Here is a 19,529-nt window from a genome sequence, read left to right on the forward strand (position 1 = left end):
ATGGTGGCTATTGTTACTATCCTTTTTTTTCTCCATCCACTCAGCCATCCATATAAATATAATAAAGATTTATCCTTACTATCGTCCCTACTCTCACCTCCCCCAAAGCCTTGAAGGAAAGACCATAAAAAAGCAACGAATTTTTAAATTAATGTATTTTTAAAATTGGAGGATAATTACAATATTGTGATGATTTTGCCATACATCAACATGAATTGACCATAGGTATACATGTGTCCCCCCATCCTGAACCCCCACTCCCACCTCTCTACCCACCCTATCTCTCTGGGTTGTCCCACGGTACTGGCTTTGGGTGCCCTGCTTCATGCATCAAACTTGTACTGGTCATCTATTTTACATATGGTAATGCACATGTTTCCATGCTATTCTCTGAAATCATCCCACCTGCACCTTCTCCCACTGAGTCCAAAAGTCTGTTCTTTACATCTGTGTCTCCTCTGCTGCCCTGTGGAGAAAGAAATGGCAACCCACTGCAGTACTCTTGCCTGGAAAATTCCATGGACGGAGGAGCCTGATAGGCTACAGTCCATGGGGTCGCAAAGAGCGACTGAGTGACTTCACTTTCTGCTGCCCTGCATGTAGGATCGTCGTCACCATCTTTCTAAAAGCAACATTTTTATATAACATATATTAGTAACAACTAGATGTATTACACTAGATCTGATTGAAGTAATTGTTTAAGTTCATTGAGCTGAAAGTTTTCTGTAACAAAACAGGGAGATAGGAACTAATCACACTGGCAGTGTTGATTCAGGCAGATGACATCAACTCCAAGGTCTAGGAGTCAGAAAGCTCAGGAAATGAGTCCCAATGGCTCTATTGACCAGGTGTTTGGTTTTGGCTGATTGATCTTTACAAGCTTGTTACTTCATCTGTAAAATGGAGATAATAAGACCATCAACCTCAGGACGTTGTTTTGAGGATGAAGTGTGGTCGTGATTTTAAAGCAGCTGATTGCTAGGAACATAGCAATTACTCTGTAAGTATTATTAGAATGATTTTGAAAATAAATTAATTCTTATTTATAAGCTCAGCCAGTTTCTGGTAAAACTACATCCATAAAATGTGACATGTAAGAAAGAAGGTGTCTGAGTATTTAGCTTCCATTGTATGAGTTAATATTTCTATATTTTTTAGGTGCTCTACACATAGGACATTATATAGATGTACAAAGACAATATTCTGTTACCATAATATAAGCAATATAGTATGTAGCATTTGTCTACATGTTATCTTTAAGGCTTTTGAAAATGTTTAGTAAACACATTTAAATGTATCAAGTTGATAAATTCTATTTTAATATTTTTCCACATAGATCACTTACTTGGTCATTTTTCTCAGATTGCCTTGACAATCAAAGGATAATAAGTTTATTGATACATACATAAACAGGTATAGAGGCCTTCAAGTCTTGAGTTACTTTAATATTATCTTCATTTCAAACATATTCTTCAGTCACTATCTGGCCAGCATGATGTGAAAGGGCAGAAGGCTCTGAACTGAGATGAGCTTCGTCAGATTCCATCTCTTCTGTTTAACAGCTGACTGTCCTCAGACCAGTGATGTGACCCTACTTAGTTTCAGTTTCCTCATCTGTGAAATGGGGCCAGTGCTTGCTGTGCAGCTTGTTGTGAGGTTTAGAGATAATCAGCGTCAGGGTCCAGCACAGAGCTTACCCCCCAGGAGCTGAGAGAAGCTGTGTGCACATGTACAAATGATGGAGCAGAATAAGACGGGTCCTTCATGAGAAATGAGAGATGTAAACAGAGCCTTAGGAACCCAGCAGGAAGCGATGAGTCCAGGATGGTTCCATGGGAGAGTGTGTGTGGGCTGAGCCTGGAAGGATGATGGGCAGGATACTGCCAGGCTGCGAGAGGAGGGGCGATTCCACAAGGAAGAAAAGCTGTGAAGGAAGGCAGGCCTCCTGCTGCTCGACTCTGGGGTCCAGCCCTCCTCCGCCAGGGCCTCCTGTCCAGCCCACGTTACCCATTTCAGCAGTCTGCTCCGTGGTGTTTCTAGTGTCTCCACCGTTACTGAAGGGCCCTTGATGTACTTCTGGATGGATGGCACCAAACCAGCAGTGCCATTTCCTGGTTTACTTCTAGGTTGGGTGCTGCTATTCAGTGAGAATTGGTTAAATATAGCTTAACAATAACAAAGATGAATAAGAACACCTTCCTGTTAGTGAAAGGAACTATAGTATATGCTCAGCTCAGGCTTTTCCCCTTTAATATGATCAGAAAATGGTGGCTGAGAAATCAGCTTGACTTGGTTTTACTTCAAATCCTCCAAAATAGTTTTCCCATTGGTGGCTTGTTCTTAAATAATTTGCAGAGTCAACAACACACCTAAAGTATTACTAACAGACTCAGAGATAGTATCTTACTATCCTGGAAAGAGAGGATGTAAGTGTCTTTTCTAGAATGTGGTTAAGATTGCTGTGGTACATCATTGTGGTATTTTAAGAAGAAAACCATTTAAACAACATCAAATCAAAGCATAAAACTAAGCAGAACAGTTTGCAAGAACTGTCAACAGTGAAACAGAGGCTAAGTAATTCTGTGTGTGTATGAAGCTGTGAACTTAATACAGGTCATTTTTTAAATGACAACTAAAGGCAAGAGATGGTATTAATTTCTGAGCTCAAGAAAGAAAGAAGGTGAAGTAATTATAAATTATAACAACAGAGCAATTGCTGCCTTTTATGTGATACACCTACATTAAGCTTTGAGTGATCAGAGAACCTGTGTCTATGTGTCTTTGTGGCTGTCAGGGAGGGTTATGATGGAATCTCTTCTACTGTGGTCACGTGCTCTGCATGTTATGATTCACACTGTGAATGGGGTCCCACTGTTGGTTTGATGAGAAAATAGAGATCAGTCACCAGCAGCAAGTTATAATCAATTCATATACAGCAGATCCTCAATAAATGTTAAAATGGTCAAATGCATAGATGCTATCAAAAACTACAGAATGAAAACAAATTAAAAAACACTGAGAGGTTTTTTTTTTATGTTCAAATTTACAGTTTAATAAATCTGACATTTACCCATTGCTGTGGCTTCCCAGGTGGCTCGTGGTAAAGAATCCACCTGCCAGTGCAGGAGACACTGATTCAGTCCCTGGGTAGGGAAGATCTCCTGCAGGAGGAAATGGTAGCCCACTCCAGTATTCTTGTCTGGAGAATCCCATGAACAGAGGAGCCTGATGGGCTACAGTCCATGGGGTTGCAAAGAGATAAACATGACTTAGCAGCTGAACATGCATTCATGTTGATCAAATACTTGTATGAGGAACTAATGCTAGGAATGTAAGATGGTAGTAGAACACATTTTATATCTTTTTCTCTTTCCCCTTTCCTATCTCTATATAGGATTTACAGCTTTTGAGGGATGAAGGTATAATTGAGATAGGAGACGGAGGAACCCCGCTGAGTGAAGGGCAGAAAGCTCGGATCAGCCTTGCAAGGTAAATGGGGTTTCAGTTGCCATCCTGCCCCTCCTCCTCCATGGCTTCTAGTGGACGTGGGCATGCAGGCCCCACTCACCGGTGGGCCTCTGTGAAGCAGGGACTTGGCTCTTTCCATAGACTCTTGGAATGAACATGGAGTTGTTTCACATTGTTGTGATTCAGGGCTGAGACCCAGGGAGCGTGAAGTGTCTTTTCCTGACGTCTCTCTACATTTTCTAGAGCCGTGTATCAGGACGCAGACATCTACATCCTGGACGATCCACTCAGCGCAGTGGACGCAGGAGTCAGCAGGCACTTGTTCGAACAGTGAGTTTGCTCCTGTTTTCTATCATCTCTGCTTTCCAGGAACCCTGTAGAGATCAGGAAAAGAGCTCAGGAAAGCCTTTGTGCTTCAGGAGACGCAGCTTGCTCTGCCCTGTTGTCCCTCTCTCCCCTCCCTTCCCTCCACAGAAGATCCATCGTAGAGAAATCTTGCATCATGATGAGGTCAAGAGAGGACAATACAGCAGGTGTTTCCAGTGAGTGGAGGACAGTGGGATCAGTGCTTTAGGGAGTGAGGGATCGATGGTAGATTTCCCCCTGCTACTTGCAGTTGATGGATCCAGGCCCTGTGGATGGATCCAGACCTCAGGGATAAGAAAGATGATGTAGGATTTTTAAATCAGAGAGTGAGACTCCATAACCGATTCCTTGGCTGCCAGCTCTTTTCCTCCATCATTTGTTTAAGACACGTTAGAAGTGAAGTTTTTGGTGCTGTCATAGGACTTCCATGGAAAGGCCTTGTTGGTTTATGCTTGTTATTCTATCACTTTCCAAATAAAGTCTTTAAGTCTGTGTGTGTGTGTGTGTGTTAGTTGCTCAGTCATTTCTGATTCTTTGCAACACCATAGACTGTAGCCTACCAGGCTCCTCTGTCCACGGAATTCTCCAGGCAAGAGTACTGGAATAGGTTGATATTCCTTTCTCCAGGGTATCTTCCCGACCCAGGGATTGAACCTTGGTCTCTCGCATTGCAGGCAGGTTCTTTACCATCTGAGTTACCAGGGAAACCCATAAAGAGTTTGAGACTCATTTATTCCAGATCTGAGTATGATTTCAGTCATTTCACATTGCTTCATGGATGGTTAGTGGAATTAATACTTAGACTTAAAATGTAGGGTCAAGTATAATCTGGCTTAAGTCTTGACTCTCATTCCTGCTTCTGGAATTTATAACTTGTGAGTGGCTCCTGGTTGGCTACACAGTGACTGAAGTAGAACAACTCTGATGCTTTTCTATGTATAATGTGTCCTAACACACACTTACTGAGGCCTCTTATGGAGTCTAGACTGACCTTTTCGAAAGCCTCACAAACTTGTTTTTTTCCTAAAACAGCCTCCACATCTCCACATTGTTGTTAAAGGCAATAATCCCTTCCAGCTGCACTTATTAACACCCTGCTGTGTGCACCGAGATCAATGCCCTTACAGATGTCACTGCACAAAACCTCTTAGTTTAAAGGAGGATGGTGAGCTGGGAGAGGGGAAGGACCCACACTGGGCAGAATAAGGGAGACTAGGATGGTCTGTTCACTCACCTAGAGCCAGACATTCTAGAATGTGAAGTCAAGTGGGCCTTAGGAAGCTAGTGGAACAACGAAGCTAGTGGAACTACAAATCTAGTGGAGGTGATGGGATTCCAGTTGAGCTGTTTCAAATCCTAAAAAATGATGCTGTGAAAGTGCTGCACTCAATATGCCAGCAAATTTGGAAAACTCAGCACTGCCACAGACTGGAAAAAGTCAGTTTTCATTCTAATCCCAGAGAAAGGCAATGTCAAAGAATGCTCAAACTACCACTCAATTGCACTCATCTCACACGCTAGTAAAGTAATGCTCAAAATTCTCCAAGCCAGACTTCAACAGTATATGAACCGTGAATTAAGGATGTTTAAGCTGATTTTAGAAAAGCCAAAGAGATCAAATTGTCAACATCTGCTGGATCATCAAAAAAGCAGAGTTACAGAAAAACATCTCTTTCTGCTTTATTGACTATGCCGAAGCCTTTGACTGTGTGGATCACTACAAACTGGAAAATTCTTAAAGAGATGGGAATACCAGACCACCTGACCTGCCTCTTGAAAAATCTGTATGCAGGTCAGGAAGCAATAGTTGTAACTGAACATGGAACAACAGACTGGTTCCAAATAGGAAAAGGAGTACGTCAAGGCTGTATATTGTCACCCTGCTTATTTAACTTATATGCAGAGTACATCATGAGAAATGCTGGGCTGGAAGAAGCATAAGCTGGAATCAAGATCGCTGGGAGAAATATCAATAACGTCAGATATGCAGATGACACCACCCTTATGGCAGAAAGTGAAGAAGAACTAAAGAGCCTCTTGATGAAAGTGAGAGAGGAGAGTGAAAAAGTTGGCTTAAAGCTCAACACTCAGAAAACTAAGATCATGGCATCTGGTCCCATCACTTCATGGGAAATAGATGGAGAAACAGTGGAAACAGTGATAAACTTTATTTATTTATTTTAGTCTCCTAAATCATTGCACATGGTGACTGCAGTCATGAAATTTAAAGACACTTGCTCCTTGGAAGACAAGTTTGACCAACCTAGACAGTATATTAAAACGCAGAGACATTACTTTGCCAACAAGGTCCATCCAGTCAAGGCTATGGTTTTTCCAGTAGTCATGTATGGATGTGAGAGTTGGACTATAAAGAAAGCTGAGTACTGAAGAATTGATGCTTCTGAACTGTGGTCTTGGAGAAAACCCTTGAGAGTCCCTTGGACAGCAAGAAGATCCAACCAGTCCATCCTAAAGGAAATCAGTCCTGAATATTCATTGGAAGGACTGATGCTGAAGCTGAAACTCCAATACTTTGGCCACCTGATGTGAAGAGCTGACTCATTTGAAAAAACCCTGATGCTGGGAAAGATTGAAGGTGGGAGAATGGGATGACAGAGGATAAGATGGTTGAATGGCATCACTGACTCAATGGACGTGAATTTGAGTAAACTCCAGGAGTTGGTGATGGATAGAGTGGCCTGGCATGCTGCAGTCCATGGGGTCGCAAAGAGTCGGACATGACTGAGTGACTGAAATGAACTGCACTGATGATGGTCAGCTCTCATTCCTGCCTCTGAGGAACCTGTCTCAATGTGGAGCTTGTTAAGACAGATGCCTGGGAAAAGATCAGCAGGGTCAAAGTTTAGAGGTTTTGATACAGGATAGGAAGTTTTAAATGAAATTGGAAGTGGCATCTAGAGGCTTTCATTGAAGTTGGAAAGCTCCCTGTGCCCAGGGTTGGGTGGGAAGTACCCCGGGGCCTGCAGGCTGGGCAGATGTGTAGAGGTTGAAAAGAGGACCCAGTCCTTTGCTGAGTAGAAGCACAGGTGTGGAGGGAGGAGAAAGCAGGGCTATGAGGAGAACAGCAGGCATGTCCTCACCTGGAGGAGGTGGGGTGTTCAGCAGAAAGAAGCTGTTTGGAAATTCTCTCTGTCACATCCTGTGTTAGTTTCTAGGGTTGTCTCCATTCAAGTTGCTCTCATAGGAGACCAGAGCCTGGATGGCTTATAAATAGCACTAATTTGTCTCTCATGGTTCTGGAGGCTGGGGAGTCCAAGGTGAATGTGCTGGCAGATTCAGTGCCTGGTGAGGGTGGGATTCCTGTGTCCTCATGTGGGGAAGAGGTGAGAGAGCCGTGTTGGTCCCTTTTATAAGGACACTAATCCCTTCCATGGAGGCTCCACCCTCATGACCTGATCACCTCCTGATGGGCCCACCTCCTAATACCCACACAGTGGGGATTAGGTCTCAATGTATGATTTTTGAGGACAAAAACATTCAGTTCATAGCAAAATTGTCACAGATGGGGGTGCTTAAAGAATAGAAATTAAATTTCTCACAGTTCTTGAGGCTACAGGTTTAAGATATGGGCAGGTTTGGCTTCTCCCGAGACCTCTCTCCTTGGCTTCTGACTGCATCTGTCTCGCTGTGTCCTCTCATGGTCTTTCCTCTGTTTACATGCAACCTGTGTCTCTGTCCTATATATATATATATTTTTTTTTTTTTTTGGAAAAAATTTTATTGAAATATAGCTGACTTACTATGTTGTGTTAATTTCTTTGTACAGCAAAATGACTCTGATGCACAAATATTCTTTTCCATAATGGTTTATCTCAGGGTATTGAATGCCGCTCCCTGTGCTATACCATAGGACCTTGTTGTTTATCCATTCTTTCTGTCTTTTTTTCTTATGGCTGAGTAGTATTACATCGTCTATATGCACCACATCTTCTTTATCTACTCATCTGTCGGGGGACATTTAGGTTGTTCCCATGTTTTGCTATTGTGATTGGTGCTGCTGTGAACATAGGAGTGCTTGTCTCTTTTTGATTTATAGTTTAATCCAGATATATGTCCAGCAGTGGACTATAAGGTAATTCTATTTTTAGTTTTCTGAGGAACCTCTATTATATTTTCAACAGTGCCTGCAGCAATTTATATTCCCACCAGCAGAGTAGGAGGGTTCCCTTTACTCCACATCCTCTCAGCCATTGTTACTTTAATGATGGCCATTGAAGCTTGCTGCTGCTTCAATCCCCACTGTGTGGGGATTAAGAGGTGGGGCCATCAGGAGGTGATCAGGTCATGAGGGTGGAGCCTCCATGGAAGGGATTAGTGTCCTTAAGTCACTAAGTCACTTCAGTCGTGTCCAACTCTGTGTGACCCCATTGACGGCAGCTCGCCAGGCTCCCCTGTCCCTGGGATTCTCCAGGCAAGAACACTGGAGTGGGTTGCCATATCCTTCTCCAATGCATGAAAGTGAAAAGTGAAAGTGAAGTTGCTCAGTCGTGTCCGACCCTCAGCGACCCCATGGATTGCAGCCCACCAGGCTCCTTCGTCCATGGGATTTTCCAGGCAAGAGTACTGGAGTGAAGGGTTAATGCGGCCACAATAGGGAAAGTGGAGATGTGCTGCTTGCAAACAGGATGTTCTGCCAAGGAGACGGACACAGCCATGAGATTAATGGTCACTTGCAAATAAGGGAACATTCCCTTCTTGTGATAAGGGCTCCGGACAGACTCTGCAGTAAGCCGGAATTTCAGTCCCTTTTGCTGTACGATAACATTTATGCACATGCACTGTACTGAACAAGTTTGGTCATACAGTCTGGAATTCTGCCCAGGGGGGCTATATAAAAATAAACTGCGAGCTTGCTGGCTGGTGCAGTTATTATTTTTCCTCTGGCCAGAGTGGTGTCTATCTCTTGTATGTGTGTCTTGTTCTATGTCATTTCACTCGTAATCTCCAGAAATCTCCTACATCTGGTGCCCAACGTGGGGCTCGAGTGAAACCCAAAGGGTGAGTAACCCCAGGGGGATTTCAAATCCATAGCAGGGGAACTTTTGGGAAAATCATGGGGAATTCCTCACCCTAGCAGGGGAACTTTCAGAAAATCATGGAGAATTGCTAGGGGAATTCATGTACAAAATCATGGGGAATTCATCATCATCATTACGGACACAGTACATGGAGTTAGTCAAAGGACTTCTCCACTCCATAGGCGTTAAGGCCTCGACTCGTCAATTGAGTGAGCTCTTTCGCTTGGTGGAGCAATATTGTCATTGGTTTCAATATCAAACTAAGTTACAGTTAAACTTGAAGGAATGGAAAACAATTCAAAAGGAATTGAGAAAGCAACATCAGAAGGGTAATGTGATCCCTTTGAAGTTATGGACTTTATGTAATGCTATAACACAGGCTTTGACTTTGCTATCTACTGATAATGAGACTAAATCTAATGCTTCAATGAAGGAAGAGGCAATTTATGAGGATGTGCCAAACATTGGTGGGGTTTCTGCATTGCCTGAAGGTAAGGGTACAAGTAAGCCTCCTTCTGGAAATGGTGAAACATCTGATAGTTCAGAATCAGATTCAGAGACTTCTTCGGTTTCATCAGCGGAAGGTAAAGAGATTAAAGAAATGACCCATCTATTTCAGGAATGGTTGAGATCCCATAGGGAGGAGAAGAAATCTGTGCCTTCTGCTCCTCCTTATGCTTCTCTTTTCCCCACTGCGGTTGGTCAACCCGATGTGGGCAGGGAATATTGTCGGTTTTCTTTTCCTTTGTCTATGCTTCATGATGATGACTTGCCTGCTCCCCCTCGTGGTTTTATCAATCCTCCACAATTATTTCCCATCCAGAGACAGCAAGATGACAATGTGATAAATGTTCAATACACTCCTTTGGAATATAAATTTTTTAAAGATCTTAAAGCTGCAGTAGCACAATACGGTCCTCAATCTCCCTTTGTTTTGGCTATGCTGGAATCATTGGGAAAAGGCAAATTAATCATTCCATTAGATTGGGAATCTATTGCCCAAGCTGTCTTGGAGGGTTCTCAATGGTTGCAACTTCGTAGCTGGTGGGAAGAAGAAGCTAGAAAGCAGGCTCGGATTAATGAAGGACAGAATCCCCCTGGTCCTCTCGAGGACAAATTAATGGGAGAGGGCCGTTATCAGGCTTTAAGAGAACAGGCTCAGTACTCTGATCAGGACTTACAACAAGTCCGCCAGGTCTTTTTACAAGCATGGCGTTGTGTGGTGCCTACTGGCCACGCCCAGCCCTCCTTTGTTAAGACAATACAAGGCCCCAATGAGCCGTATACTGATTTTCTAGCAAGATTCAGAGTAGCTGTGGAACAAGCTGTAGGGAGGGATGAAATTGCAGAGATATTATTACAAACTTTAGCATTTGAAAATGCAAATACTGAATGCAAACATACACTGGGACCATTAAAAGGACAAGGTGCATCTATAGCTGAATATATCAGAGCCTGCTCAGGAGTAGGAGGAACAGAGCATCAGGCTAATGTCTTTGCTACAGCCTTGGCCAAAGCTATGAAACCACAAAAGGGAGGTAACTGCTTCCATTTTGGAAAACCTGGTCATATGAGAAGAGAATGTCGGAAATTAAAAGCTGATCAAGGTGTAATTCCTAAAGACAGATCTTTTGCTAGGAGGAATAAGACTCCTCCTGGACCTTGTCATCGATGCGGGAAGGGGCTTCATTGGGCTGAGTGCAGATCTAAAACAGACAAAATGGGCAACCCGATACTGGGAAACTATCTTACGGGCCTGAGTCCTTGGGGCCCAGGAACAATACCGGGGACTTTTCCTCCCTGCCCTCCTGCCGTCCTGCATACCCCAACCCTGTTCCCTCCCAACGACGGTTACCAATCAATGCCTCATTAAAAGGACCTCAAATGATGATTTCAGACTTGCGGTCTGCTAATTCAGGGAGTGCTGCTGCTGATTTGCCACTAGCTGAGAATGTTCTTTTGTCACCAGGAGGAGGCATTTACAAATTAAAAACAAATGTATTCGGACCACTGCCTAAAGGCACCTTTGGCTTAATATTAGGTCGTAGCAGTGTGGCTTTGAGAGGTCTAACCATAATTCCTGGGGTAATAGACTCTGACTATGTTGGGGAAATTTTAATTATGGTTTCTACTTCTACCACGCTTTCATTATTAGCTGGGGAACGTGTTGCTCAAATACTTCTCCTACCTTATCATCCCTTTTTGGCTCTTCGTAATGAACAAACAGGAGGATTTGGAAGTACTGGGCGACATATATTTTGGGAAATGCTTATCAAAGATTCTTGCCCTGTTCTCTGCTTGATTATACAAGGAAAAAACTTTGAGGGACTATTAGACTCAGGGGCAGATGTTTCAGTTATTTCTTCTCAACAATGGCCCCAAGATTGGAAAAAAGAAAAAAGCCTTCTAATGTTGACGGGACTGGGCTCTATTGCAGATGTCTGGAAGAGTACCCATCCCTTACAATGCCAGTTCCATAATGGAAGATCAGTGTTTGTTACCTTTTATATTGTAAACATACCTATTAATATTTGGGGAAGAGATCTTCTCTCTCCTTTGGGGGCTTTTGTAACCATTCCCTCAGAAAACTAGTAGCCACTGCTCAAATTCCTTGAGCACTCCCATTAAAATGGTTAACTAATACTCCAAAATGGGTTGAGCAGTGGCCATTACCACAAATGAAGCTCGAGGCATTAAAACAATTAGTACAAGAACAACTCCAACTTGGTCATATAGAGCCCTCTACCTCTCCCTGGAATTCTCCTGTTTTTGTTATAAAAAAGAAATCTGGAAAATGGAGAATGTTAACTGATTTATGAGAAGTTAATAAATGTATTGAACCTATGGGAGCATTACAACTGGGACTCCCCTCTCCAGCTCTTATTCCTCAGAATTGGTCCTTAATGGTGCTAGATCTTAAGGACTGTTTTTTTGCCATTCCCCTACAATTGCAAGATAGAGATAAATTTGCTTTTATAATTCCTGTTCTTAATCATGCTCAGCCTGTTAAGCATTATCAATGGACAGTCTTACCACAGGGAATGACAAATAGTCCTACTTTATGTCAAGAATTCATAGCTTGCTCTTTACAATCCCTCCGTCAAGAATACCCCAATTATATTCTGTATCATTATATGGATGATCTCCTATTAGCAGCTCCTAGTATTGCTGAACGTGATGAATTCTTTCTAAAAGTACAGAAGGCGTTAAAACTATACAATTTGCAAATAGCCCCAGAAAAAATTCAAAAAGACTTTCCTATTTCATATTTAGGAACGATATTGGAACAACATAGAATAAGGCCACAAAAGTTACAAATCAGAAGAGACCACCTCAAAACTTTAAATGATTTTCAAAAGTTATTGGGAGATATCAATTGGCTACGCCTGGTACTTGGGATTCCTACTTATCAATTACGACATTTGTTTTCTACTTTAGAGGGAAATACAGCTCTGGATAGCCCCCAAACCTTAACCCCATTGGCTTTACAGGACAATTTGTTGAGCAATGACTAAATGACGGTTTTTTGACTTACTTACATGTGTCTCAACCTATTTCGTTTATAATATTTCATACCCCTTATTCTCCATCTGGTGTAATTGCTCAAGGAAAAGGATTGATAGAATGGGTTTTCTTACCTAACAGCTTTTCCAAAAAATTTACTACATATATGGATAAATTAGCCTTCCTCATACAGAAAGTTCGCCATCGTATTTTACAATTGTCAGGATATGAACCATACCAGATTGTTACTCAATTAACAACTGCTCAAATATCTCGATGTTTACAATTTAATGAAAACTGGCAAATTTCTCTTGCCTCATTTCCTGGTTCGTTTTCTAATCATTATCCGCCTTCTAAATTGATTGATTTTCTCTGGACTAACTCTATGATATCTCAATCCCCAATTTCAGATGTTCCAGTTAAGGGACCCACTATTTTTACAGATGCAAATAAAATCACTGCTGGATATTGGACCCCGGAAAGTTCTAAGGTTCTTCCCCACTCATTTTCTTCTGTACAACCTGCTGAGTTATGGGCTATCTATTTAGTTTTACAAGATTTTCCCCAAATTCCTACTAACATTGTTTCAGATTCTCGATAGGCTGTTCTTTCTTGCCTACAGCTTCCCCATGTCTCCCTTCCACTGACCCTTAAAACAGCTATTGATAAATTGTTTTATCAGGTACAGCAATTGCTCTTGCAGCGTTCAGAATTAATTTTCTTTACTCACATTTGTGCACATTCCACCCTTCCTGGACCCTTATCATTCGGAAATGCTACAACTGATGCCTTACTTTATCCTATAGAAGCAGCAAAACAAGAACATCTCTTAGAGCATACCAATTCCAAAGGGTTACAAAAATCTCATGCTATTACTCGAAAACAAGCTCAAAATATTGTTTGTTCTTGTTCCATATGTGCACCCTTTGCTTTACCGTTTACCTCACCAGGTGTCAACGTAAGAGGACAACAAACAAATCAAACATGGCAAATGGATGTAATTTACATTTCTTCTTTCAGACAACAAAAATATGTGCATCATACTATAGATACGTATACACATTTTCAATGGGCCACTGCATTACATTCTGAAAAGGCTGACCCTGTTATTACTCATTTGTTATCTTGTTTTGCAGTTATGGGATTACCAATTGAATTGAAAACTGATAATGCACCTGCCTACCAATCCGCGAAATTAGCTCGCTTTTTATCCCAATATCATATAACTCATACTTTTGGTATTCCTTATAATAGTCAAGGGCAAGCTATCATTGAAAGAGCTAATCGTACCTTACGTGAATATCTTGAAAAAATAAAAAAGGGGGAACAGGAGAGATTTATGAAACCTAAAGATATTTTGAATAAAACCTTACTTACCCTAAATTTTTTGAATATTTGGAGCAAGGGAAATCTATCCGCAGCAGAGTTGCATTTTCAAAGGAAAAAAGAAGACAAGAAGATCTTGAATACACCTATTTGGTATAAAGAGAAAGAGAAAGGCTGGATCCCAGCATCATTAATATATCTGGGACGAGGGTATGCTTTCATTTCTGTTAATAATTACAGGTTTTGGACCCCACCGAGACTGATCAAAATCAACAATGGCTGATCCCTTTGTTCAAAAATGTTAACTTTTTTGCTCCTTCTCTAGAATCTTTGGAATGGGAATGTTGCCGAGGTCATCGACCCTTTAAAGTCATGAATTATTCTGGGTCTATGTCATGTGATTATTGTAATCTAACTCAATGTGTAAATCAGTCTTGGTGGAAAGAATTTGAAAAACGAGCCTGTAACTCCAATTTTTCGTTAGTAATTGTTAAAGCTCAGATAGAAGTATGGTTGCCTATAAATCTGACTAGGCCATGGTCAGATTCTTTTGCTGTTTCTCATCTAGTAACCGCTGTACAGACTTTGCTACATTGATCTCGACGTATGCTTGGTGTGGTCATTGCTTCGATTCTAGCAGTTGTGTCAGTAACTGAAACAGCGGCAGTGGCAGGCCTTGCGTTACACCAAGGAATTCAAACAGCTGATTTTGTTCGGGACTGGCGTAAAAACTCTCATTTGTTATGGCAACAACAGCGAGATTTGGATATACAACTTGCTACCGACGTGCTCAATCTTCAACACACCGTTTCCTGGCTTGGAGATCAATTAGCTGTTTTATCTACATGAAGTGTGTTAGAATGTGATTGGAATTCTTCTCAGTTTTGTATAACACCTGTACTATTTAACATGAGCCCTTCAAAAAAAATTAACCAAGACATATAAATAAAAAGAGCTCTAGATGCCCATCATCTAGAGAGATTCCGCCTAGCCCCCAAGAGGTGGCTGGATAGCCAATGATGGGTAAGACCCTCAGAGGAGGGCAACCTAAGACAGGCACAGCCGCGAGAGGGGCTGGCGAGGCTGGAGGTTGGCCGCCTACAGCTTTACACCTTGCTCTACAGAACATCAATACAAATGTCTCGAGGGCTTAAATAAAATAAAAAAGGGGGAGATGAAGGGTTAATGCGGCCACAATAGGGAAAGTGGAGATGTGCTGCTTGCAAACAGGATGTTCTGCCAAGGAGACGGACACAGCCTTGAGATTAATGGTCCCTTGCAAATAAGGGAACATTCCCTTCTTGTGATAAGGGCTCTGGACAGACTCTGCAGTAAGCCGGAATTTCAGTCCCTTTTGCTGTACGATAACATTTATGCACATGCACTGTACTGAACAAGTTTGGTCATACAGTCTGGAATTCTGCCCAGGGGGGCTATATAAAAATAAACTGCGAGCTTGCTGGCTGGTGCAGTTATTATTTTTCCTCTGGCCAGAGTGGTGTCTGTCTCTTGTATGTGTGTCTTGTTCTATGTCATTTCACTCGTAATCTCCAGAAATCTCCCACACTGGAGTGGGTTGCCATTGCTTACGTGAGGAGATACCTCATTGTAGTTTTGATTTGCATTTCTCTAATAATTCACAGTGGTGAACTTCTTTTCTTGTGTCTGTTGGCCATCTGTATGTGTCCTTTGGAGAAATGTCTATTTAGTTCTTTTAACCATTTTTTGATTGGATTTTTTTGTTGTTGTTAAATTGAGTGAGCTGTTTTTATATTTTGGAAATTAAACCCTTGTTGTCACATAATTTGCAAATATTTTCTCCAATCTGTAGGTTGTCTCTTCATTGTGTTTATGGTTCCCTTTGCTGTGCAAACGCTTGTAAGTTTGATTAGGTCCCATTGTTTATTTTTTTAATTAAAAATATTATTTATTTATGGCTGTGAAGGTTTTCTTGGCTGTGAGGACTCTTCTCTAGTTGCAGTGGGCAGGGGCTACTCTCTAGCTGTGATGCATGTACTTCTCATTGTGGTGGCTTCTCTCATTGCAGAGCACGATCTCTAGGCTATGTGGGCGAGTAGTTGTGGTTCCTGGGCTCCAGAGCACAGGCTCAGTAGTTGGGCTGCATGGCTGAGTTGCTTTGTGCATGTGGGAGCTTCCTGGACCAGTGGATTCTTTGCCATTGAGTCACCAGGGAAGCCTGCATTTGTATATTTTTGTTTGTATTTCTATTGCTTTAGGAGACTGACCTAAGAAAACATTGGTATAATTTATATCAGAAAATGTTTTGCCTATAATCTCTACTAGGAGTTTCATAGTGTCATGTCTTGTGATTAAGTCTTTAAGCCATTTTTACTTTATTTTTGTGCATGGTGGGGAGTGTGTTCTAACTTCATTGATTTACTGCCTGTGTCTCTGTCCTTATGTCTTAGTCCTCTTCATCTAAGCACACCAGTCAGATTAGATTAGGTCCAGTATAATTAGGGGTAATGATATCTCTTTAAAATCCATGACACCAAATTCTAAGATACTGATGACTAAGGTGACAACATGTGAATCTGCGGGGATGTGATTGATTTACAGCAGGTCCAGAATAGCAAAGTAGAGACTTCAGCAGAGTCAGCAAGTGTGAGAGGAAGGCCTGTGAGGAGCTCTGGGCTCTGGACACTAGGAGCTGGGATTCCACGTCTACTAAGCAGGGGTTGTTAGACTGGTGGAACCTGCCTGTGTATAAAACATGCTTAGTGTTGGGGTGATGAAAAAGTTGTGGAGATGGAAGGTGGTGATGGCTGCACAATAGTGTGAATGTACTTAATACCACTAGGCTATGTGCTTAAAATGGCAGGAACAGTAACTTTCACATTAGGTATATTGCAACACACATACACACGAACCTGCATAGTAGCACTGAATCTTTGAGAGCTTGAGAGAACAGCGCAGATGACACATGGCATGGTCTCCAGCTCTGATCTGATTCCCCCTTTCCAACCCTCTTCTGTTCATGACTTGATGAATTTTCCCTTAGATAAGTGCCTTGTGTCTTGTCAAGAGTTCAGTGACAGGAGCTTGTGCTGTGATAAGGATTCCCCACCTCCACCCACTTGGCATCATGAGTATCTCAGCCTCCCTGTTTCCAGCACCCTATCCTGAACTCACAAATGTGTGTTACTACATCCTGTGAGCATCTGCACAAGTTCTCCATCAGGACAGGAACAGATTCTGCCAGTCATTGCATCCATGTCACAAGGAAGGGAGTGTAAGGCATTTTGGTGCCAAGTACAGTGTGCTGATCACAAAAGTTCCCCTGAGTTCTTTTTCAAACACAGGAGATATTTATAAAATCCTCTTCAATATTTTGGGTGCACCACTTTGGATATATACTTGATAGAAGCAAGCTTAAGACTGTTGTTTGTAATCAGAACCACATATTCTCTAGGGAAACTTAAAGCAGAGAGCATGAAAGCAATTTAGGAAACCACTCAGCAGCAACTGGAGAGTGCTTTTAAAAATTTTTTTAAATTTATTTATTTTAATTGGAGCGTAATTACTTTACAATAGTGGTTTTTGCCATGCATTGACATGAATCAGCCATGGGTGTACATGTGTTCCTCATCCTGAATCCCCCTCCCATCTCCCTCCCCATCCCATCTCTCATGGTCATTCCAGTACACCAGCCCTGAGCATCCTGTCTCATGCATCGAACCTGGACTGACAATCTGTTTCACATATGATAATATTCATGTTTCAATGCTATTCTCTCAAATCATCCCACCCTCACCTTCTCCCACAGAGTCCAAAAGACTGTTCTTTACATCTGTGTCTCTTTTGCTGTCTTGCATTATAGGGTCATCGTTACCACCTTTCTAAATTCCATATATATGTGTTAATATATTGTATTGTTGTTTTTCTTTCTGACTTCCTTCACTCTGTATAATAGGCTCCAGTTTTATCCACCTCATTAGAACTGACTCAAATTCATTTTTTTAAATGGCTGAGTAATACTCCATTGTGTATACATACCACAGCTTTCTTATCCATTCATCTGCCGATGGACATCTAGGTTGCTTCCATGTCCTGGCTATTGTAAACAGTGCTGCAATGAACATTGTGGTACACGTGTCTCTTTCAATTCTGGTTTCCTTGGTGTGTATGCCCAGCAGTGGGATTGCTGGGTTGTATGACAGTTCTATTTCCAGTTGTTTAAGGAATCTCCACACTGTTCTCCATGGTGGTTGTACTAGTTTGCATTCCCGCCAACAGTGTAAGAGGGTTCCCTTTTCTCCACATCCTGGAGAGTGCTTTCAAGTTAGAGAATCGGATGGAACAGTATGCTATGAGATATGGTGGTCATGTGTAAGCTTAGCCATGGGGAGAGTTTTGTATTAAAAGTGAATGAACCACACTTCTACCTGCTGTTGTTTTCTTCAGTCATGAATTTATATCCAAGGTCATTGAGGTTCATGACTTTTACAGATTTATGCTATGAATATAGTGGTCTCTATCAGCTACAGAAGATGAGGGGCCTTAGATGAACTGATACTTCTTCACCTGTGTCCAGCCATGGAGCCCATCCTGGTTCAGCCCCACCCATGTCACTAGACCCCTGCCTCCCACGTCACCAGGTCTTGGGGTCTGTCCTGATCAGATTCCCATGCTGCTGTCTACACAGCTCACCCTCCTGTCTACACAGCTCACTCTCCTCCTGCTCCAGCCCGTCACAGACACCACCCCCCCACACACACGCACACACACATTCAGGAAGCAGCTCCAGGTCCTCAGACAAACAGGATTCTTTGCCGTCTGCCCCCCTTCAGCCTTTCCAGCTCGTCCCCACACCCACTCGGTGTCCAGCTGTACTGGCTCTGTGGGGTCCTTTCTCACCCCCGTCTGTCTGTACACACTGGTCCCTCTGTCCAGAGTAAGGGAGCAGTGTGCCAGGGCACAGAAGGAAGATGGAAGACAGGACCTGCCATCCCCTCCTGCCCCTCCAGGGGGCGCCCATGCCCTCAGTCTTCCCACAGCCCTCAGTGGGTGCACTTGGCCATTTATGAGTCCCCCTGCCACCCCTAAACTATGAATGCAGGAAGCTGTCTCCGTCCTTCATGTTCTGTCCCAGGAACCCTGTACCCGCTGTGCCTTCTTCCAGGATGTTTCCCCATGTCTCCACATCTAAGATATCAGCTACCCCTGTTTTACCTACAGAGCACAGGCCACAGCCGAGTAGCACATTTTCTATGCTTGTTCAGTGTGTCCTCTACATGGTGAAGAGTATTGTCTTCTGTCTTGACATGTGGATGGTTCCTCGGCACTTAGGACAGTGCCTGGCTCCTCAGCAAACCTCTGCTGATTGAATGAATGGAGGTGGGGGCCTCTGTCTTATTTATATTGCTTCCACCAAGGGAGGTGTTCCCTCTTAATACAGCCCTTATATAGGATTATATGTGGATTATAGAATTAGCATGGCCTTTACATAAGAATAACTGTTATACAACTAGCTGCTGACTTGATCCTTTCTATGGCATGACTTGAAAATCTTTAAAAACTTGGAAAATAGTGTATTTTTCTACTGATTTGGATAAAAGCATTATTTACAAAAAATTCAAAGCCATCAACCGATCATTTCATTGTAATTATTTGTATTACTGCATCTGTGATGGGATGTTAGGAAGAAAACCTCTTAAAACTTTGGGTTGATTCATCTTGGACGTAACATCCCATTAGATTTGATTAACATTCATTTTTAGGGACTGCTACTGCTGCTGCTAAGTTGCTTCAGTCGTGTCCGACTCTGTGCGACCCGATAGACGGCAGCCCACCAGGCTCCCCCGT

General features: G+C 42.4%; 1 protein-coding gene across 1 annotated transcript in view; it reads left to right on the forward strand.

Annotated features, from left to right (window-relative positions):
• The window catches only part of LOC120859164 (multidrug resistance-associated protein 4-like), a gene marked incomplete at its 3' end in the record, with an annotated part of 127,954 nt that overhangs the window by 62,644 nt on the left and 45,781 nt on the right, over positions 1-19,529 (forward strand). The window contains exons 13-14 of the mRNA XM_040235368.1: positions 3,395-3,489; positions 3,712-3,798. Of these exons, the coding sequence (XP_040091302.1) occupies positions 3,395-3,489; positions 3,712-3,798 (182 nt within the window). The remainder of the gene's footprint in view (positions 1-3,394; positions 3,490-3,711; positions 3,799-19,529) is intronic.

Source organism: Oryx dammah, unplaced genomic scaffold (genome assembly GCF_014754425.2).
Source record: "Oryx dammah isolate SB20612 unplaced genomic scaffold, SCBI_Odam_1.1 HiC_scaffold_37, whole genome shotgun sequence".
NCBI lineage: Eukaryota > Metazoa > Chordata > Mammalia > Artiodactyla > Bovidae > Oryx > Oryx dammah.